We start from the raw sequence: 23,962 nt of genomic DNA, 5'->3' as shown, positions 1-23,962 counted from the left end.
ACTAAGCATTGTTTGGCCATAGATTGATCTCCCAAGATCTCTTTAACTTGGCCTTCAAATGGATACTTCACCTTTTGTGCAGAGTAGAAGAAACATCTCCTAGTGTATGAAGCCAGGGTCTGGATACAATTGCTGTATAGGGTGAATATGCTTCCACAACGATGAATCTACCTCTACTATTTCTGGACCAGTTTGCACAGGTAGTCAGATTTGGCCCTTTGGGATGACGACCTTCCTATCGAAACTCATTAGGGGAGAGCTATAAGGCGCTAAGTCCTCGGGTTTTAAGTTCAGCCTTTTATATAGGTCGAGGTACATTATCTTGGCACCACTGCCTTGGTCCACCATCACCCTCTTCATATCATATCCTCCAATCCTAAGGGTGATTACCAAAGTATTGTTGTGGGGTTGGATGGTTTCGATTTTATCCTCATCCAAAAAGCCCAAAACTAGTTGAATTTCCATTATTGCCCTCTTCGGACCTTGATTAGTATCCTCGGCGAATAGTCGAGACACGGACATTACTCTGGACAGACAGGATCCGGTTTTCCCTATGCAGCGAAGATGACATTTATCGTTCCTATGGGGGTCTAGAAGAATCATCTCTACGAGATTCTGTGTTTGCCTAGCCCCCCCGACCACTAGAGTGGTGTAAAAATTGTTTTAATTTACCTTCATAAACAAGCTAGTCTAAGTGGTCCTATAGACTCCTACAATCCTCTATGGTGTGTCCATGATCTTGATGGTATTAGTAATAGAGATTGTGATTGTGTCTTTCGGGGTTTCCTACCATTTTATTTGGCCATTTAAAGAATGACTTATTCTTAATCTTCTCCAAAACCTAATTCACCAGCTCTCGGAACACGGCGTTGATTGCCTGAAGATTTGCTGACCCTGGTTGTCCACCAAAGTCTCTACGTGGTTTATTGCTACTATACCAATCTGACCTGAAATTCCCCCTCTCCTAAGGGATAACCTTGTCCTTTCCTTTCCCTTGCTGCTGGTCTTTCTCAACTCTTTTATACTTATCAATCATGTCCATCAGTTGGCACACACTGGTGACAAGTTTACCAGTTAGAGATTTCCTCAAACCGTGCTCGGTTAAGAGGCCGAGCTTAAAAGTACCAATGGCCACTTCATCAAAGTCACCATCCATCTCGTTGAATATCTCCCACTACCTATCCGAATACATTTTCAGGGTTTCACCCTCTCGCATATTTGAGGATAGTAGGGAAGCCAAAGGCCGAGGAACTCTGCGACATGTGACAAAACAGGAACCAAATACCTGAGTGAGTTCTCTAAAGGAACTTATAGAACCTGCTTTCAAGCTATCAAACCACCTCATTGCGACTGGTCCAAGACTGAATAGGAAAACCTTGCACATTAAGGCTTCGTCTTTGGAATGGACATTCATCCTCTGGTTGAAATGACTCACGTGCTCCACAGGGTCTATTCGACCATTGTAGATGGTGAAAGTTGGCTGATGAAAGCGTTGAGGAAGGTTTGCCTCTTCAATCTTATGTGTGAAAGGTGACCTGGAGATTTAGTTCAGGGCCTTGCTCATAGCGTCATTTCTCACACCTTTACGCGACAGGCTTCGAAACCGTCGCTCATGATAATGCTCTTCTTCATAGGAGAAGGATTCGCTGGGTGGAGTTCGAGACCTCCGCCTGTAACTAACGTCCCTTTCGTCATCTGAAGATACGTCAGAGTTCGGAGAAGCTTGTTTCCTCTTTGCATGACATAACTCTCTTTTTAACTGATTGATCTCCAGTTGCATGCTCTTGTTGTTCTTTGCATGGGAGATATGGCTCCCCCTGTGAGGTTGACTCTTGTCCATGTGTGTGGGGTAGACATTTCCTTCACGGTCACCTCTCTGCTCAAGGCTAAGAAAAGGGTTACCGTGCTAGGATTCCCTCGACTCTGCTTGTTGTGGACGTGGTTCTGCCATAGTTAACCATTGCCTTCACTATCACACAAGCTCTTTCCCACAGACAACGCCAATTATAGGGACACAATTTGCAGCCCAAGCCCAAAGAAGAATTGGATGATGGCCTAGTGAGCTTAATACAATAAATTTGTAGAGATTGGGTTAAAGAGTCAGGCTTTAATGAAGTTAATAACGGCTATTATGGATTTAGAAGATGATCAAACAAAAACAAGACTCAATGGATAGAATAAATTCACTATCCGAGGAGATAATTTAGAGTATAAATCAACATAATAGTTTATAAATACAACTTTGATTACTACATTGTTTCTTTTCTCTTTTTCTTCGATCCCCTTCTCATGGAGGTCTTTCACATTATATAGTTCCTTTCAGACCATCTTGATCCTACACTTGTTAATCATCTAGGACTTCACTTAAGTGCATGTCCCATCAGATATCCTCTTTGACTTTCGGTGAGTTGGGATAACTGAGACTGCACTGTTCAGGAATCTTCTCCACATAAATGCGGTCAGAAAAGTTGCTGCAGTGCATTTAATGCAGTGGTAGCAGCTTTTTCTTTAGATATTTCTGAGTTCCTATCGCCTTTGTACGTGCCTGAGGCTCATCCTTATTGTTAAAACTTCCTGGAAGGTCACTTAAATTGCCCAAATACAGATTTGATTAATATTCATTGTATTCGAGAAGGAGCTCCTCCTCAGACTATATTTCTCCATTCTTTCCTTATGTGATTCTCAACTTTGGATCCTCTCCCAATCATTTACTCTTCCTCAGACATACCCATGTCCTCAAATAAGGCCCAATATACAAATTTGGGCTCTTGCCCCCATAGTTTTCAATCCTTAAATGCAAAACAACAAACAACTCCTAAAAAAAAAAAAAAAACAATAAACAATCAATGTAATTGGTCAAGTCTTTTACATTCTTTTTGAGAGAGTGGGGAGTATATATAGGATAAAGTTTAGATACAAAATTAGTTGTAGATCAAGGTTACAAACTACTTTAATAAACTGACATGTGTTAAAAATGGCATGTGATTACTTAAGTAACTTAACCCAAGTAATCCTAATTAACTACACCACCTATTAAAAAAAAAAAAAGATAAAAACTAAAACACCTATACGTATTCTCTCTCTCTCTCTCTCTCTCTCTCTCTCTCTCTCTCTGACTTCTCGTGGACCCAAAAACACAATCCCTCTTCTTCCTCCACCACGGTCACTCCAAACCCTCCTGTCTCCATCGTCGACCACCCCAATCCCTCTTTTTATTGCAATTTCATATATTAGAAAATATCGATGACATCTCTTCTGAGACAATATTATTGTCGTGGAGTGTGAAGGAGAAGCACAATTGTAATTCAAAATTCAAGATTTACTTCAATTGTAATTCACAATTCAAGAAATATCACATATATGATATACCTAAATGGAAAAACATTGACGGCCACGAGTTGAAAAAGTTGAGAAAACTTAGCTAAAATACAAAACACAAATCAGAATGTGCAAGTCCGACAAAGAGAGACCAGTTGCTAAATTGGGTTGGATTCGAAGAACAATCATGAGTCATTGTGAAGAGGCTAGAGGTGCAAGGGAAGGTGCACAATAACAACCAGATTTTTTTTTTTTAAATATATATTTTAATTATTATGTTGAAATCCGGTGATTTAAGGCTAAGGATCGGGCATTTTGGTGTTTTTTTTTTTTAATAAATTATATTATAAATTTGGTTTTTTTTAATAGGTTGTGTAGTTAACTATGGTTAGTTGGGTTAAGATTATTTAAGTAATCATGTGTAATGCACATGCCATTTTTTACGCATGTCAATTTATTAGAGTAATTTGTAGCCTTAGGCTATAACTATATATATATATATATATTATCACATTGGTTGCACTAGATAATTTTTCATGGGAGAGCTGTATCTCTTTTACTTGATGGAACAAGTTTCTCATAGCTTGTAACCCCTACAAATATACGAAAACAACGTATCACAAGAAGCCTACTCAACGTGTGCATGAATGATAATTATTGCAATAAGTTTTGGGACACAAATTTTGTCACGACAAGCCTGTTTAGAAATTACTTATTTCCATTAGCAAATTAAAAAAAAAAAAAATCTAACTTATTTTCAAAAAAATTGAAAGTTAGATTATTTGAAATAAAATTGAGACAACAATAGTGAGCGAACCACAAAAAGTACAAAAAGTAAGCAAAAAGCTAGTTTATAATCATTCCCCAAACAAACACGTTAACATGTTGAAGTTGTTGAGTTGATTGAGTAATGGATAATCACTTAAAATTAACCAAGTTGTGAAAAAAAATATTAACCAAGTTGTGAAAAAAAGAATTAGAAGAAAAATGCTATTGTTCATAACGCTTTTACAATAAATCATAAGTGGCATACTAAGCGTGGAAAAAAAAATCAATGATATGTTTAAATTAGGGCCAATAAAAACTTATTATTTATAATTTTTTAATGGTAAATTCAAATAAAAAGAGTAAAAACATGTCCCACTTTTGAGAAAGTCTCAAGTTCATAGAATTTGACAACAAACTTCACCCTGCTGACGTGGGAGTCTATGGACTGGGTGTGCTATAAAGTGGTGGTCTCAAATGACAAGGATGTTTCCACCAATTATAAGTGTGAAAAAAAGGTTGTGAAATTTGTTGGGCTTATGTCTTGTAGATTTGCTCAGCCCACCTTTTGTATTGGATCGGTTGGGCTGATATTTAGGGGGCATATGGCTGAATAGGTTTGGGCTCTAGATAATGCTTCTAAGCCCAACCTAACAAAATCCAATAGTTGTTTTTTTTTTTTTTTTTTAAGAAACAAATCCAATAGTTGTTTAATAAGGAAAAGAACCCTAATCCAAGTAAAGAATCCGACCCAACGTAGGGAGTCGACCCGACCCAGAGTTCCTGTGAGCCCCTCTCACCATTGAGAGAGCCTCTCTCACACACACACACACACACACGCACGCGGAGAGCAAAAGAAATGAGATAGATAGAGAGAGAGAGAGAGATAGAGAGAGAGAGTGTATGGGTGCATCCTCGTCTTCCTGGGAATCTTCCTATCTGAATTCAACTTCTGGTCTTCTCTCTCTTTTGGATTTGAACCCTAATTATCTAAATCAGGTCTTTCTTCTCTCTCTTTCATCTCTTATTTTTTTGTCAATTTCTCTCTTATTTTTTATTTTTTTTTATTCTCTCTTATCTCATATACTTTTTTTAATAATTTTTTTATTCGTTGAATTAGGTAAATTTTTTATTTTTATTTTTTATCACTCCATGTTTATATTTCATATTTTTACCCAAAATCGGTGATTCCTTTTTATTTTTTAATTTCACATATTTTTATTTATTTATTTTGCTGCTGTAGAATGTATCTACCAATTCCTTGATCGTTAACGATTTTCTGTGAGTTTTATTATCTGGGTATGTTTTATATGATCGGTTACATTTTATTTATTTTTGTTATATTTATTTATAGTAGCCAAGATGAATTATTTTCTGATCATGATGTGATTATGATATATATAATTTTCTTCACTTGATATCAGATCATGGGAATATATTTTATTTCTTTCTTGTACTAATTGGAATGTTGAGGCTGTAAGTGATTGATATAATAATAATAATAATAAAAATTATAATTTTCTTAAATGGGTAATTGATATTCGATGGTCTACATTTGTTTGTTTGTTTGTTTTTTTAATCTATAAGTTACACGTGCATCCGATTGGTGGTGAACCCATGACCACATTCTCCAGGTTACTCTTATAAGTGAAGGAGGTGCCATTTGAACAAGAGCTCATTGGCTATTCGAGATCCTACATTTAAGTGAAACTTTTCCTTTAAATTATTGTTGATTGTACATTTGATATTGTAGTCCTTGGATCCTCTAGAGAGATTGATGTTATGTATAGAAGTTGCTTGTTAGTTGTAGTGTCTGCTGAATTTATTGATTGGATTTGATTGCCTGAATTTTTTCTAATGATGCAGGATATGGACGATATGGACTTTGATCAGGTAGTCGATGTTCCTGACACACCTGATAGGTTAGCTGTCCATCATATTATTGGTAAGGATAGTGCTGGAAGAGAAAGCAATTCATCATTAGCTGGTCATTTGAGGAATCCTGATTTTGTGGGTGAAAAATGTATGAATGGATTGAGGGGCAGGGGTAGGCTGGCCAATGATAATTTCCAGAATAAAAGATTGGTTATTCGGTCTCGGAGGAATCTCAGCGATGATGAACCTAAGGGTTGCAACAGCCCCATTATTATTTCCCCACCGCAGAACTCATATGCCTCCCAGAATGCTCACTTATTCAGGAGACCAGCAATAGACAAAAGTTTTAGTCATAGGAGCAGACATTCCATTGGAATGGAAAAGAAGGATAAAGGGAAAGGCATGTGTACTAAGTTTCCTCCAAATTCATCTGGTTTCCAAGAAGGCACTGCCTCTTTATATTTAACAGAACAGAGTGGTCACACCCAAAAACCTGAAACCGGTTTTCCATTGGATGCATTTGAAGATCTTCTGGCTGAAGATGACAGAAAAGAACAAATACCAACTTTTGGCGGTTCGTCTTCATATTGCCTTCCAGTTCCTCCAAAGGCATCCAGCAATGCCTACAAGGGGAAGGAGAAATTAGAGGACAATACATTTAAAAGTACTGGTTTGGCTTTGGCTCGTGGAAAAGGGGCAGCTATGTCCACTGAAAAACAGATTTCCACACCTGTTCATTGTCTTACCATGCCAAGAGTCAGTGGGCAAAAAAGGTTAGTTCGCAATGGATGTATCTCTCCACATAATATAGCAACAAGGGCAAAACAATTAGCTGAACAGCAGAGTACCAGTTCCAATGTTGATTTGGTTTCCAAAAGTCCTCCTCTGATAAACATTAGTGATATAGTTTCTGGAGACAATAATGGTGATAGAGCGAAAGGAAAAGGTGTTATAAATCATCCTTCAGCAAACAAGCCAGGCGCTAATATTATTCATATAACTGGCAGGTAATTTGTTTACAATGCTCATTCCTATGTAGATTCTCCCAAATGATTGTTATATTTATGTTATTAAGCAATAATTCTTTTCCCCTAATCTCACATTCATAAATCTGATAAGTTTTAGTTGATATTTAACAGTTCCTGAGAATTCTTATATCAATGGTAATTTTGTTGATATATCTTTTTTTCCTAGTCTTTCTGATAGTTTCCTCAGCAAAATCAGTTGTTTTCTCCTGGATTTTTGTTACGATCCAAGTGTCCCACATGGCTTAAGTGCAAGCTTAACCATGTGAATATAAGCTCTTCGACACCCTTCCCTTGCAAACCAATTTTTAAGGTTGAGTTCTACCCATGAGTTTGTATCATTTGGTATTAGAGCCAACTACCATGTTGGGTAATTGGACATAGCTTGTTGAGGATGAGAGTAAATGAACTGCGGCTTTGTAGTCGGACCTTGGAGGGGGCAACCTAGAGGCTATATTAAAATATCCTTTTAAGTCATTGAATAACTGAGAGGTGAGTGGAGCCTCTAAAAAGAAAAAGGGCTACATCAGGTCAGTGTTGATAGAGTGAGCCATCATGGTTGTTGGCCAGGAGCTTGGTGGTAAGTTATGATCCAAGTTTCCCACATGGCTCAAGTGCAAGCTTAACCATGTGCATATATGCTTTGGGCACCCTTCCCTTGTGAGCTAGTTTTCAAGGGTGAGTTCTACCCATGGGTTTGTATCAATCTTCTTCTTCTTCTTCTTTTTCTTTTTTTTCCTTCCTCATGGACGGTGGAAACTACTATTATGATGTTCTTTGTCATTGTTCCTTTTCTTACTGGCTATGTTTCCATGTGTCAAACTGGCTGTTACTATTTTTTTTTTCCTAACCACTGACATAAGCTTAGAAACCTGATATAGGACATAATTTACCATTGGTTCTGTCCCTTTGATTGCGGTATGTTGAATTCAAGATGAATAGGGCTCTCTCTCTCTCTCTCTCTCTCTCTCTCTCTCTCACATAGACACAAATGTGTGAAGAAGTGAAACTAATGTAAATGGACTTATAAAAGGGAAAATCCCCCCCCCCCCTCCTCCCAAAAAATAATTTTATTTTTTTGACATTAAAACCTCCTTAAAAATATTAAATGAAGAAATCAAGATGAAGGAATATTAGAAAACCAATAAGTAATGATCTCAAGGGAAAAAAAATCATTTAAGTAATGCATGACTATTTCCTTCATGCAGCGAAAGATCCGCTCGAGGCACGATGGATAGATTTCCACACACATGCTTCCCCACCTCTCCTCCCTATTTCTAGTAGACTTCTCATCTACCTTACCTAAGAGTGAGAATACCACTGGCTTAATTGCTCAAGCTGCAGAACACTATAACAAGATGTTATGCTGTTTCTCTACTAGACTTGCTAATGAAGCTATGAAAGATAAATTTGCTATTACTTTACAAATTGTCCTGTTCAAAAATCATTTTAGGCCACGTGTGAAGTCCAATTGAAGTGAAGGTCATGGGATTTTGATGGTCTAAGTATGAGTCTTTTAGGGTAAAACTAGTTTTTAATTTGGGTTTTTATTTTATTATTTATGGTCTATTTTATATTCAGGGGCAAATCTTTTGATTGAAGAATATTTCCCAAAGAAGTAACTGTGAATTTCAATTATGATTTTTGTGTAATTTTCATTACTAAAGATCATGTCTTGAGATCTGTCTTGAATGAGTAATCATTGTGGAGTTTGTTATGCTTGTGCCATGATACTTATTGGTATGGCTTCAATATTAGCTCATTCCTGTAATTTTTGCATTAATATAAAATTGATTACCATATTTTTTTCATTTTCCTTAAGAGATGTTGGTCTGTACTTTGTTGCACTTTGATGGGAACTTACATCATGATTTTTATTATGCTTATCTACATGACAATTGGTGTTCACTATTTAATGACCATTTAGCTCAAAAATCTAGTTTCTGTATGCTTCCTCTTGACTTCTTCAATTTACTGTAAGCGTCGTTATGACTCTTGTCTTAGTTGTTACACTTCTTTAAATATTTTAAAGAATTTTTTTGAAGGATGGGCACTCTTGATGGTCATCATTGGCATGTACTTGCATTGAACATATAGGGTTTACCACTTAGATTTTTATTATACTGTTGGTTTTGTGAATAACTTTTAGATCTTTATTGAAGTTGGCCTTATTTTTTGGATATTTTATTTGTTCTTATTGTGCCAATTTTCGGGCAATTATTGATTTTTAATTTCTTTGGTCTAAATTTGTCAAAGGTCTGGCATATACTAAAATCTTCTTAACTCTGGTGGAAGTTTCAAATAGCTCAAGAAAAAAAATTGAAAATATGACATTGTTAAAAATTTTGATCCTGTTTTATTGTTGCCAATTGTTGTTGGATTAAAACGGCCTGTCATGTTTTTAAAGTACTTGTATTCTGATACCTTATTGCCTGTTATGTTTTTGGAGCAGCCCTGTGATTGATAATGGAGAAGCTGATGGACACAACAATGTTAGTAGAGATGCATTTGGATTGCCCGAAAGATTACATGGTTGGAGAAGTACACGGAGTCGTTCCAAGAAAAATGATAATCCTTTGTCTGATGCAGCTGGGTGTCTTTCTGGGATGAATGGTGTTGGAAATTTTGTTAGTCAACAGCATGAAGACAGAGCAGAGAGAAGGGATACAGGGAGTGGAATAAACTGCAGGGCTCAATGTGATGTTGTAAAAGATTGTGATTCAGCACAAACAGCTGCTGAGATTGTCTCTGAGGTTGACCAGATAGCTGGACCGCATTATGCACCAAACACACTTAGTAGAAGGCAAAAGAAACATAGATTGACTTCAAGAAATCGTGGTGAGTGCTCTACGTCAGTTTCTGATGACTCAGATATTGTGATTCTTGGTTCATATGGGGAACCGTCAAATTCAAGATCATCCAGAATCCAGACTCGTCAACGTAGGGGCAGTTTGGGTCCACTTATTGAAGTTGATGATTTATCAACTGAAATGAGACAAAACCTCTCCCATGATTTAGACTGCACGAATAATGACGATTCAGATGCTAGGGCAAGACAACTAGAAGCAGATGAGATGTTGGCTCGGGAACTGCAAGAACAACTATATAATGAGATGCCTGTGGTTGGAGGTCACGAGGTTGGTTCCTTCATATGGATGCCTTTCTATGTGATTAAATCTTCCAGTCAGATGCTCTCTTTTTAAGGTGTCTCACTGTTTATGATCTTATGTCAGATTGATGAAAATGTAGCATGGGAGATGCAGCAGGAGTGGGACGTTTTCCGTTCTGCTTCTGGTGGAAGTCACAGTGATACACACCCTGTGAGTGAGCTTCTATATTTTTTATGATTTGCTGAAAAAATGAAATGCCATATATTCATGTTAGTCACTGTATCTCTGCTATCACACAATAATCATGAAAATTTTGATTGAAATTATTAACTGGTTTCTTCATTTAATATTGATTGTAATACTAAATACTACGACACAATTATACCTTGGCATGTAAATAAGTGGGGGACTTGTCCAAATGTTTGTATATATTTATGAAGCATGACGGGCCTTTTTACTTCCATGGCCTGGCCTGGCCTGGTCAGTACCTCATATGGATAGTATTTTAACATGTGATAGTGAATATCTTCAATATAATACAAATCTATCGTACCAAGGGCTGCATTTTGGCTGAGCCAAGCTAAGTTTTAAATGCATGAGATTGGTTCTACCTCCAAATATTTGAGTAACTGTAATGTATACATTTTTGGACTTGCACTCAAGCCTACATTGTGAGATCACAGGTTCTATCCTGTATGGATGCATGATAGCATGAGTTGTGTATTTATGAGGATGGTGTAGCAGGTCAGAACAAAACTTGCTGGCCCTACTTATTCATACTTTGTTTAGAGGTATATGGAAAAGATCGTGCAATATACTAATGCCCTACTTGAGTGATGATTATCTTTCAATACTGTGGATCTGTTGAGGAGGCCTGGGAAGTTCTAACTGTACTAAATTTGCTGTTGATTTTGCAGTAATCTTACTGATAGCTTTCACTCAAAAGAAGGGTTGTATCAGCATGTTAACTGATATGTTGCTTTTTGACTAAAATGATTTGATGGGTTAAAATAATGTTAATACAAATTCCCAAATGAATTTTTTCCCTGGAAAATGACACCTATTTTATTGCATATTTGGTATCTGTTTTATGTGGTTACTTGGTGTTTTTTAATCATTTGCTGGAGTAAATTACTGAGTAAATTACTCTCTTTTTTAAAAAAAATTCTTAATTGCATACACACCTGGTGGGTCTTGATCCCATGTCCTCACCCTCAACCTTGTTATAAGAGGAGGAAATGCCATTTGAGCTAGAGTACGTTGGCAGAGTGTTCTACTAGCTTTCACTAACAGTTCTTTTGGTTTGCATGTTTGTCAGAGAGGCTCTTCAGTAACACATTCGTCTAGACAACCTCGGTCACGGTCTTCTCATAACCCTTCGGTTAGGAGAGCAACCCAGGCTCAAGCTCCTACTTCTAGTCGAATAGCACAGTTGATGGGAGCCCAGGCTAGAGTTCCCACCTCTAGTAGAATAGCACAGTTGAGAAATCGCATCTCCAGACATTCTCCTTCAGGATCATCAGGTCGAAGGAATCTCCACTTTCCTTCATACATGGATTTAGACATGGTACCTCTCTTTCTCCCCCCCCTTCTTCTGTTTCTGTTCCCACCTGTTTATTTATTTATTATTCTGTGATATGGTTGATATTTTAGTATAGACTTATTTGATGGTATATATCTTATAGTGTAGCTGTATAGGATGATCAAATGTGTGCATTGTTTGAAATTCAACTTTGGGACACCATGGTCATAAAATTTTTGGAAAATATTTGTAAACTACTATTCTTAATCCTTTTGTGCTGTGTAAAAAAAAAAATTTGTAAAAGGACAATTCACATGTTTTATTAAAAAGAGAAAAGGTAAAAAGGGAATCCAATATGGGACCAATGTTGAAACTGATTTTTTTTAGGAGTCACTACTACCAAGTTTTGGATGAGGGAAGATACCTTGATTTTTGTCATATTTTCCTTGCCATTGTAACTTCTTCTTTTTTTCCTTCTTGGGAACTTTTCAGGTTATTTAACAATGATTTGAACTTAGAAGTATTAGGCATTCCAGTTTAATGTTAGGAACTTAGGATGCAATTTGATCTTTGTTAATGAAAAAGGAGGAGGTGCAATTACATAATAAACTAAAGAGTTTGACCCTGATGTCAATTTGCAATTGCATCAATCTCCATCTTATAAGTTTGAAGTCATGGCAATTTGGACCCTCAATAAGTCTTAATAAAATAAAAAAATATGAAAACCCACATGAATTGCAGTTGGGATTTTTTTTCAATTTTTAAAGATGGAAATCACTGTAGGACTTGGGATCTATTTGGGCACTGAAAACCTCTGGACATGAACCACATTTGGTATTTAGGATAATAAAAATATTTGTCCTTGATATGTGGTGTAGGCTCAATTTTGGTCCCTCAAACTTTAAAAAGTTCGGATATAGCCTTTCAGGCTATGCTTAGTTGTGGTGAATTTTTTTTTGTTAATTACTATTATACCAATATGGTGGATTAAATATTGCAGGCTGGATTCTAAATGCCAACCATCCTTGTTTGCCATCCTCCTAGTTTTCATTCATACCAAATGAATGCAAATTTCAATCTCTCCTCTATTTTCTTCTTCCCATTAACCCATGACCTCATCCTCCAACTTTCTCTTATAGGGAAGAGTACCATTTATAAGCTAGAGCACACAGACACGTGAGGATGCACAGTTTTTGGCACTTACAAGGTTCCAAATTCCCAGTGCTGCTCAATTGGCCTTTTGCTACTTTTAGAGGATGGAGATTTGCTTAGGGTTGAAGGTGCTATGATTTTAAGTAATAGGAGACATTGTTGTAATTTTCATGGTATGCACTGTGATCCCTGATCAAGTAAAAAATTTGACACTGATTTCAAATTTTAACATAACAATAGGGATTCTCAATGATTCTTGGTAATGAAATGTTATGAAAACCTACATGAGCCGTGCTTGGGATCCCTTTGGGCCCCAAAATGTTCTTGACATGAACCACATTGGTATTTTGGATTAAAGAAAGAGGTGCTATATTCCTCTAGCTGTGTTTATTTACTAGGTTTTACGCATGAGGAAGACTCATTTGGATGGAATTTTGGCTTTGGAGTTAACAGAGACGCATGTAGGGTTTGGAGTAGAATGCTTACTCTTGGTTTATTTTATGTAATGACCCCGAAAGAAAAAGAATTATTCTCTTTTTACCTCATTTGTACTGACAGTGGTGATGGATATGTTGGGTTTGTGATTGACATGTAAAGGGCCATTTTAAAATGAAAATTGCTCTCGTACTTTGTCATGCAGAGACTTGATATATTGGAAGCATTAGAGGCTGCAGTTGGGGACCTTAGTGATATGAGTATGGCTAATCATGCCTTTCAAGTTCAGCGTGATTTTAATGAGTAAGACTTTATTCTCTTTGTTATTTATGCTCTAATTCTTGTTGTTTTCCTATTAATTCTTAATAAATAGTGGAGTTTTTTATTTTTTTTATCAACTGTTCTCTTTGTTAATTATTATATATTTTCTGCTTCTTTTTATTAATGTTTAATGCATATCCAAGGTCTTTTTTTTCCCAGTTTTGTTTCTTATCAAGCATAGCATATATTCATTTTTTTGCAGAAATGATTATGAAATGTTGTTGGCTCTTGATGATAATAATCACCATCATGCCGGTGCATCTGTCAATCAGATTAATTGTCTTCCGCAGTCAACAGTACAGGTATGGGTGTGGGTGTGTATGTGTGTCTGGTCTATCTGTCAATTATATGAATTGCAGTACAGGTAGGGGTGTGTGTGTCTGGTTCTTTCCTTTTCTGTGGACATTCACTGGTTTGTAGGATTTGCAGATTTTATTTGCTATTTCATGCTGTTCTGTTTTGTGTCAGACTGATACCAGTGAAGAGGCTTGTGCAATTTGTCTTGAAATTCCAACTATTGGAGAAACCATTCGGCATCTCCCATGCTTACACAAATTTCACAAAGATGTAGGAATTATCTTCTCACTCTCAGCATTAAATTTTTCTTATAAAATAAACCATCAAACATCTGACTATTTATTTTATTTTTTTCCCTTCTTTGTTGTCAGTGCATTGATCCATGGCTCAGCAGAAGGACATCATGCCCAGTTTGCAAGTCTTCCATCACTTAGTTTGCACTGGGAGTGTAGTGCTGAATTACTCCACATCTGGAGCATTCTCATTCTGGGGTTAAGGTAATAATTGTTTCAATTATATTATTGTTCCCATTGTATGATGTTGTAATCAAAATTGTGCACAATGGCAGATGGCTATCTTACTTTTATTCCATTAGATTTTTAAATTATAAGCAATTTAAAGAAAGGCTCAAAATGATTAGAGCCGTGAAAATTTCTTTGGGATGGTGTTGTCAATGGTGAATCGTCTCCTTTTGAATTGATCTATTGGCTCATCTTTAGCAAAGTTTGTATATTTGGCTTTGGAGGTTTCGGCATGATCCCCTGAAAAATTTAAGTTCTATTGAAGTTAATGCAACTTGGATGGCATACTGAAGTCTAGGTCTAACTTCAGATCAATGTGAGCTGGAGGCCAATAAGACATGGGCTTAGGCGGCTGATCTTGGGACTGGGGTTCCCAACCATATGCAAATGGCGCAAGGAATCATTTCGCCATATGGACGATTGAATGCAGCATGTATGTGTACTGGTCATTTACTGGCATTGCAGTTGTATATGTGGCGTTGCAGTTGTACTGGTCATTTTCTGGGGGATGGTTGTTGACACTCACAATCCTCTCTTAATATTGAAATTTAAGCCCGATCCTTTATTGCAGCCTTTAAATTGATATCTATGCTTGAGCAAATTTCTAAAGGGAAAAACATAGATATAGTTCTTTTGATGTTGTCCATTAGGTTCTCCAATTAAATTCAAACTCATAGTTGCATTGACCAATGAAGTACTAATAGTGTTATATTTTTCAAGGACCATTGAATTCAACACAACAATGTGTTTGAATTTCATTAGAGAACCTTATGTGCTGCATTGTTATGCTATTTGTGTGTGTTAGTGTGTGCGTATACAAATATGTATACATATATATATAGTTATATACATGCACGTAGGATGAAAGACATGCAACTCCAAGGGGTTGACGTAGTGCTTCTTAAAGCCACGAGTTTGTTAGGAAAATTTTCAAGTTTGGGTCGTTGTTTCTCTTATGTTTGCAGCTCGACCTACATAAGCCCACACACTCAGCCACATGATGGGCTATGGTGTATGGGCTTGACTTAAGCAGAAAAAAGAAACGAAATTTGAACATGGAATCAAGTTTTTATGCATGGGCAAGTGGACAAAATATTTCATCAAACTTATTGTCGCAAAAGAAATGCTAGTTGGAAAAACTTGGATCGATGAATGTCCTTGAAGTACTAATTTTAGCTATTGGTATTCTTCAACATCTTCAAATGGGGTTCAAAAAAATGTTAAGACCTTTCAATTGAAAGAATTAAAAAAAAAAAAAAAAAAGCGAGTAAACCAAAAATCATTCTCCAATATCCCGTCCATATAAATGAGTGGTAATTTATTAAATGTGGTAATAATCAATCTCATAGGTGTATCATATATAATGGTATCAATCTCCATAATCCCCCTCTTCAATTTATTACTTGCAATATCCCAGTATGGACTAAGAATGTATAAAATTTGTTGGCCATATTTGGTGATTTTATTATCAGATAAACGCAAAGGGTGTCTAGTCACACCCGCGAACTCGTTTTCATGGTTTTATTTTCAATGTGAAGTTGATAAATTTAGAGAGAGACTCATAAATATATTTTGATCAAATGCGAAATGTGATTGCAGTAGGAACTTTGGCTTCATTCACAGATAGATTTGAGAAAGACTCATACCTGAACTCTGATCAAATGCCTACTCTGAATATATATATATATATAGAGAGAGAGAGAGAGGGAGAGAGAGATTCTGTTTCTTTTCTTTTTTTAATACCTTTTTTTATAGGAGGTACACAATTTTTAGATCGTTGATTTCTATGCGATCCAAGAGCCAAAAAACATTAGTACTCATGTCATGTCATCAACTTTTAGTGAATTAATGATTCAGGAGCATTAACTTCATCCCCTCTCTCTCTCTCTCTCTCTCTCTCTCTCTCCAAAAATAAATGGCTTCCCTTCTTAATTAAAAATTTCCAGTCCACGCTCCCAGTGCCTACCTTAAGAAGATCTTTTCTTTTAAGCCAAAAATAGATCTAAGTTCTAACTCATGACCAAATAAACGTAATAATCAAACACCAATTACATCTAAAAGTTCCACAACACTGTTTCCTCCAAAGTACGCAACCAAATAAAGCAAAACAATTTTTTCAAGTCTTGCAAAATCAAAAAGTGCTTAATAAAAAGCTAAAACAAGACTCATCCATGCACCTTGAAAAACACCTAGTGTTTATGTTTATTTGCACATCCAATTTGGTGTAAAGTGCTTCTTGAGTGTACATGAAATTTATGGTGTGGTAAAGATTTGTATTACTCAGTAAAATTATTGTTTGATCCAACATTGCCCTTTAGCTGTCAACTCCGATTACAAAGAAAGGGTAGTAGCGAAGGATGATTTGGACTTGTTATGGGTGCAATGGAGGAGAGAGGTCTAGGAAGTTCAGAATGTTGGAGAGTGAGAAGAAGACATGGAGGCTGGAAAGGGTTTTAACTTTAACTTTTAATGCTCTCATCCAAAAAATCAGATTATTTTTATTTATTTATTTATTTATTTTTACAGTTATTTAAAAGATGGGCTGTAGTTTAAAATTAAATTAAAATGAGTCACTTATTACTTTATATATTATGATGCAGGTATGACCTATCCACATTAATTTTTTTCCATATTCTCGAAAATATGGGTTAGCATCATAAAATAGGACACACATTTTAAAAGACTCTCTCTACAATCTTCCTAATAAGACTCTTATTATTAAGTGTCACATCAATTTGCTCTTTCCTCTTCCTATCGTGATATTGTATAGGAGTGCATGAGCTCTTATCATGTGGCGCTCTAATATTTCATTTAGCATTTTTAACCCCTTTTCATTATTATTATTATTATTATTATCATCCAAAAAATCACATTAACTTATTTTTTTTGCTATTATTTAAAAGATGGGTTGTAGTTTAAAATTAAATTAAAATCAGTCCAAACCTTTTGAAAAGCCCAAGCTCAATTATTACTTTACATATTATGACCAGGCATGATCTTTTCACAATAATTTTTTCCCACATTCTCCAAAATATGGGCTAGTATCATAAAATAGGACACACATTTTGAAAAACTCTCTCTACAATCTTCATGATAAGACTCTTATTATTAAGTGCCACATCAATTTACTATTTCCTCTTCCTATCGTGATATTGTACACTTTAATTAGCCAAAATAATTAAATAATTGTGAATTCATTTAGGCTATGTACATATATTCATGTTATTAATTATATATATTCATAATAAGTTTGGTTCTTTTTATTTTCTTCCTATTAGTGATATTTATAATATAATTGAACATAAAATAAGTGTTATAAGGCCAACAAGAATAGTTAGAAATTATTTCAAAATAAAAGTATAAAGTATCCTCACATCACACGGGACATCAACTAGTTAAAATCAATGGTTTAAAATAGGTATTCTTTTAAAATGATGTCATTCTCAAAAACCTTACTTTTCTTCCACATTCGCCATTTCCAAACTTACCTTTCTTTGACACAACCAATTACCAAACCCTTGTTTGTGTCCTCTCTTTTTTTGTGGGATAAATCCACAGCCCACCCTTTAATATCTTATATCAGTTATCATCCCAATCCAAAAGAATTCATTCCTCCCTCTCGTTGATAATAGCAACGCCAATAGAGCCAGCACCAATGACCATGACTAGAGCACTTGAAAACTCAATTGTAGGTGGAGCAACTTTTTTCACTTTTGTTGTTGATTAACAAAAAACTTTCTAAGCAGACCATTTAAATTTGCTTTGTTTATGTCCTAATATTTATAAATTTTAAATTTTTTAAACAAAATTTCAGTAAAACTATAGTCAAATAAAATTCATTTGTAAATTTTTTTTGGAGAAAGCATTCGTAAGTCATATCCATACCTGAGAAGCCATGGCCCAAGGGAAAAATGGTGTTCTTGTACTAAGGGAATGAATATTACTTTTGCTTGTTGACTCCTGTTTTCTTGGATTATTTTACAATGCAATCTACAAAATATACTATGCTTAATCACGTGGTTATAATTTCTATTAAGTCATAATTGTTTGATTATAATTTTTTTCCTGAAACTAAAATTTCAACATGTTTATTGATATGGATGGTGTGGAGGAGTAGATTTGAGTCCACCTCAAAAGTGTTAGCCGGAGGACAGAAAGTTAAGGCATCCCGTCCACGGTGAGACATTTGCATGAAGGCCTGGGGGGATTTGAAGGGGTCCATGGTCCAGAGGACGCAAACCAAGGTGTCTTGCAGAGCCCGTGTTCTTGATGAGGCACAATATTACTGGAGAATATCCCTCTTTTTTACCAAAAAGGCTTCGTCTCATCGGATTACCATGGGGATGTATAAAGAAAAAAGCATAACCTAACGCAATAGTCAACTCTGCATTTAAGACTAATTTCACCTAATGTCAACCGCATTAATTGTTGATTGACTAGCCTGAACAGAAAGGACAACCCTAAAGTCTGTCCTTATGATCACAAAATGGTAGAAATGTGTGCTGATGGGACAAGCATCACCCCAAAAATCCAATTGAAGAACAGGACAGTTGGAGGAGGGGAGAGGCTATAAAAGGAAGAGGGGATCAGTAGGAAGGGGATCTAGAAAAATTGAAAGAGCAACTAGGAGAGAGAAAGTGAGAAGAGCTTTTAGGAGTGTTCATCTTCTTTTATCTATGTACTACCCTCGAGAACACTATTTCTGTTTGTAATTAGTATTGATTCAACTCTCTTTGCCTTTGATCATCTATTTGATTCTCCTATTGTGGATTTTTGTCTCATACTTCTCATAAAATAGTTGAATAGATCAAGAACATAAAAAGTGCATTCAAGTTCTTATAGTTTTGTGTTTTTGACCCCCACAAATGGATTCAAAAAATGTAAAGCCAAATTCTTAGAAAGTAAATTAGTAGACCAAGCCAAACTAGATTACATCAATTTGGTTTAAATTTTCTGGGAGATAATTTAAGAGATCTCCATCACGTGGGCATGAAGCTTTTACTTTGCACCATCTCTAGCAACTATCGTTGAAGCCAACTCAAATTCAAACCCCTTTAGTCAACCTCCTTAAGATCCTCCTCATTGACATCACTGTCATTAATTCAAGCTGAGGAATAGGTTCTTGTAGGTGGAAGGGATTATATTAATAGGGTCGAGAATTACTTGTGGTGGGATCTAGAAGAAGTTGAAAATGGTGAGTGTTAAAGCATTGGGAATTAAATGTTTTTTTTTTTGTTTTTTTTTTTTTTTTCGATAAGCTACGATAAATGTTATTGTTGATGTGGCAACAATATTTTACCCACGATAGATCATTTTTCTAGAAGAAGGTAATCAAAATTTTATTAAAGAAATTAAGGCAAATCAAATTGGAAAACAGATTCCAAATCACTAGGTAGTTCTTCTACCCATATATCAGTATCTGTAGTTGAAACTGCTCTTCTAGCTAAACTATGAGCCAACCTATTCTCCTCCCGATGAACATACTAAAACTGACACTGCTGTAAAGAACAACCAAGCCTCTTAGACTCCTCTATAATGTGCCCAAACAATGTATTGCATCAACCAGAACACCTAAGAGCTTGTACCACTCAAAGACAAACTCCTTCGAATATAACATGGAACAAACTAAGCTCCCTAGCTAGTACCATAGCTTGTCTCACAGACAAAGCTTCGGCCATCTCAATCAAGTGGATGGACTTGACCCTCTGACTTAAGGCTGTGATAACCTGAATGATCCCGAAACACCATGCCTATCCCAACACTGCTCGTTCCATCAAAAAGCGCTGCATCAAAGTTCACTTTATAGCTAGCTTCAAGTGGAGTGGACTAGCGGACAGGTGGTCGACGAACAAGTCTTTGCGGCTTCCTATGATTAGCATCCCAGAACTCCTAAACTAGCTCCTTAACTCTGTCCCTAATCTTGTGCAGCTGCCAGGCGTTTTGATGCTTCCTCAATTTGTTCCTCCTCTACCACAAGCAACATGCCACCGTAGCAAACAGAGCATAATTGAAAGCAAACCCTTCACTGAATAGTGCCTTCAAGACTGTAAAGAATGATCTGCATTGCTTCTGAACGAAAAACATAAAGCCCGAGTCGGACAGCCAAATTGAACGAGCTTGATCACATAACCATAGGCAGTGCATGAGAGATTCCAAATGATGACTGTAGCCATCACAAATGCCATCGATAGGAATATTCCGAGTTTTTAAATTCAACTTGGTAGGGAGTGAATCTTTCATAGCACGTCGCAGACAATGTCGAATTCTATTTGGGACTCTAAGCTTCCAGATTTTCTTCCATACCACCTGCGAATTACCTGGCATGGAAGAACTCGGCATTGAGAGAATTTTAGCTTCAACTTGCATACGAAGGCACTCTTGACACTATACTCACCATCCAAAGTTAAAGGCCATATTAAGATATCTTCATCCCAACCATCACTCACATGAATCCTTCCAATCACCTTGACTTCCCAAGGGAGAAAGCAGCTAGCCAATTTTCCAGGATCCCAAACCCTAGAGTTTAAGTAGAAAAGATCACAAACCCGAGATACTAAGGAGCCAGATTTTGGAGACACAATCATGCTACTAGTGGGTTCAGGTAGCCAGTGATGATTCCAAACATCAATTTTTTTCACCATTTCTAACCCTCCAACTTGACCCTTTATGGATGGCCTCCCGAGCTTGCAAGATACTCCTCCACGCATAAGAGCACTTCGGATGAATAGGGTCCTCCAAAATGTTACCATTAGGAAAATACTTGGCACTAAACACTCTATAAAAGCAAAGTGTCTTTGTGATGAACAAGATGCCAAACCTATTTAACCAACATAGCATTATTGAAATTTTGGAAATCCCTAAAGTCCATACCCCTAATAGATTTAGAAGAGTAGGGAAAGCTCCATTTGACCCAATGAATTTTCTTTAAATCACCATTACCCCACCAAAACTTTCAAATCATTGCCTCAATATCTTTACAGAGACCAACCGGAAGCTTAAAAACTCTCATAGAATAAATCGGGATAGATTGGACCACCGCCTTAATCATTACCTCTTTGCTCGCCTGAGACAAGAGCTTTTCCTTCCACCCTTGCATCCTAGCCCATATCTTTTCTTTGATCTGAGTAAAACATGCCGTCTATTTCTACCAACAAAAGAAGGAAGCCCCAAATATTTCTCATAATGCCAAATGGCTGGAACATTAAGTGCCACTTTGATAGCTTCCTGCGAATCCTCATCCATATTCCTGCTAAAGAATAGAGTTGTCTTCTCCATATTTATCATCTAACTGAAGTGGCTTCATAATAAGCAAGCAACTCCTTGATTTTATTACACTCTTCAAAGGTAGATCTGCACAAGATTAAACAATCATCTGCAAAAAATAAATGGGTTAGTTTAGGTCCATTCTGACATAAAGAAAACCCTAGGATTTCTCCTCCTGCAGCAGCATTGCGCAAAAAAGCTTTTAACCCTTTTGCATAGAACAAAACAAATACGGGGAGAGAGGATCCCTTTGTCATAGGCCTCTTGAAGGTGTAATTATGCCCATGGGTTCTCCATTGACAAGAATAGAATAGGGCACTGTGGTGATACACTTCATTATCAAATCCACCCACGAATCCTGGAAGCCTAATTTGAGGAGGATTCTTTCAAGAAAACTTCATTCTAGCCTATCATAGGCTTTGCTCATTTCCAAATTCATAGCCATGAACCTTTTCTTTCCTGTGCAGCTAGTCTTCATACCATCCAAACTCGGAGCTTTGAGTGGGGTCATCTCCCTTATTGCTGTGCATACCTCTTCACTAGTATAGGGTTTACCAAGTTCAGCTCTCATCTCCGCAGTAACCACTAGTTTTACCCCTTCCAAGATACGATCGAGAGCATGTGGGTTTGAAGAGGTAAAAAGCTAGGAATAAAAATCAGTTAACATGGCCAAAAATACCTTTTCATCCTCCTACCACACTCCCTGCCCATCACGGATACCCTTAATGAAATTCTCTCTCTTCCTTTGAGTTGCCAAGACATGAAAAATCTAGCGTTCTGATTCCTACTCTTCAACCACTGAATACAGGAACGTTGCTACCACATCTTTTCTTCTTTATCCAAAAGATCATTCAAATCCTTCTTCAATTGAGCAACTTCCTCATGATCCCCAGTTCTGACTAAAGTCACCTCTGCCCTCCATAAACGATCCTTTATTTGCTTAATATTCTTCTGCACATTACCAAAGTTATCTTGGCTCTAAGCCTTCAGGCTTTTCTTGCACTTATTCAACTTCTTTATAGCAACAAACATCGGTGTACCATCCAGAGAACAATCCCATGCTCTAGTTATAGTCTCTTTGCATCCAAAATCTGACACCCACATTGCCTCAAAGTGAAAGGGTTTTCGACACCATTTTTTATGCTCCCCATCCACATTCAGAGACAACAGAATTGGTCAATGATCCGTTGTGAAGCAATTCAAATGTTTCACCCTACCCATAGGGAACATAGCCAACCACTCATAGTTTTCAACCCTTCTGTCCAGTCTTTCCCAAATCAACTCCCCCTGACGCCGACCGTACCAAGTGTAATTCGGACCTGAGTACCCTAAGTCAACAAACCCACAATAATCAAGAACATCACAAAAGTCTTGCATCAAATTATGAGCCCTAGGAACCCCTCCTCGCTTATCCTACACCTTAAGCAATTCATTAAAGTTACTAAAACAACACCATGAGAGTTTCGGTTTTGAGCTCAACATTCTTAACATATTCCATCCCTCGCTTCGGTAACTTGTATCAGGCTCTCCATAGAACCCAGTCAATCACCACGCATTTTCCGAACCACCATGAACAATAGAATTAATATGGTAGTTCGAAAAACTATCCACCCACACATTGACACCTACTTTCCAAAGAAGAGCCAAACCCCCTCTCCCCTTCCATCAGATGGCACTTGAAAACATCCATAAAAAATTATCTTGTCTCGAACCCACTTCATATGCTCCTTGTTTAACCACGTTTCTGACAAAAACACAATCATGGGATCTTATGCTTGTACTATATAGACAAGCTCCTGAACTATACGGTGGTTCTCAAGCCCCTTGCAATTCCATGCTAAGAGTTTCATAGTTGTCGGTGGGGCTGATTGTTANTATTATTTAGGAACCATAAATAGGAAAAATTTCCTTATGTATATATTTTTCCCTTTTTGGTAATTCATACCACAAACTGTAATTTTGATAAGTGCTAGCCAAACACTCAGTTTAAAATAAAAAATAAAAAAAAAACTTTTAACAACTTTTATCACACTACTTAAAAATTAAAAAAAAAAAAAAAAAAAAAAAAAAAAACTCAATTTCATACTATACTTGTTCACCTAATAGAGCCCAACTTTCAGCACGGTCCAAAACATAGAAATTTTTTTTTTTTGGGGGTTTTAGAAAAGTTTTCATGAAAATTTCATCCATTCTTATAAAAAGGGTTTAAGGAAAGAGTTTAGTAAACTTTTTCTAGGAAAATAGTTTTTTTTTGGCTTTTAAGAAAAGCGCATGATTAAAGAAAATCCCCTCCCCGCGTCCCCCCCCCCCCCCCCCCCCCCCGGCCGGTGCGCCCTGCCTCTCTAAAAAATAAAGAAG

At 36.7% G+C, this 23,962-nt stretch overlaps 1 protein-coding gene across 3 annotated transcripts; it reads left to right on the top strand.

Annotated features, from left to right (window-relative positions):
- The first annotated feature begins 4,889 nt into the window (after positions 1-4,889).
- On the top strand, positions 4,890-14,928 carry LOC112025738 (uncharacterized). 3 transcript variants are annotated; one of them, XR_002884281.2, is made up of 10 exons: positions 4,890-5,082; positions 5,950-6,965; positions 9,436-10,120; positions 10,217-10,303; positions 11,412-11,660; positions 13,408-13,505; positions 13,726-13,825; positions 13,992-14,090; positions 14,192-14,317; positions 14,652-14,928. XR_002884281.2 is itself a non-coding variant. In XM_024058421.2 (9 exons), the coding sequence occupies exons 1-9, from the start codon at positions 4,987-4,989 to the stop codon at positions 14,252-14,254; spliced, it is 2,493 nt and encodes an 830-aa protein (XP_023914189.1). In that variant the 5' UTR covers positions 4,890-4,986; the 3' UTR covers positions 14,255-14,928. The 3 variants fall into 3 exon arrangements, 1 of the variants encoding a protein (XP_023914189.1); XR_002884280.2 differs by having other exon boundaries at positions 14,607-14,928; XM_024058421.2 differs by having other exon boundaries at positions 14,192-14,928.
- The last annotated feature ends 9,034 nt before the right edge of the window (positions 14,929-23,962 follow it).

The sequence above is a fragment of the Quercus suber genome, unplaced genomic scaffold (assembly GCF_002906115.3).
Source record: "Quercus suber isolate HL8 unplaced genomic scaffold, Cork oak 2.0 scaffold_426, whole genome shotgun sequence".
In the NCBI taxonomy this organism is placed as follows: domain Eukaryota; kingdom Viridiplantae; phylum Streptophyta; class Magnoliopsida; order Fagales; family Fagaceae; genus Quercus; species Quercus suber.
The sequence above is the reverse complement of the archived record's forward strand: the minus strand, read 5'-3'. Positions and strand labels throughout refer to the sequence as shown.

Excerpts from the sequence above, each read along its gene's own strand:
- LOC112025738 (XM_024058421.2), top strand. The coding sequence starts at position 4,987 with ATGGGTGCATCCTCGTCTTCCTGGGAATCTTCCTATCTGAATTCAACT. Across the intron at positions 6,966-9,435 it reads ATTATTCATATAACTGGCAG|CCCTGTGATTGATAATGGAG; the intron begins GTAATTTGTTTA and ends TTTTTGGAGCAG. Across the intron at positions 13,506-13,725 it reads GTTCAGCGTGATTTTAATGA|AAATGATTATGAAATGTTGT; the intron begins GTAAGACTTTAT and ends ATTTTTTTGCAG.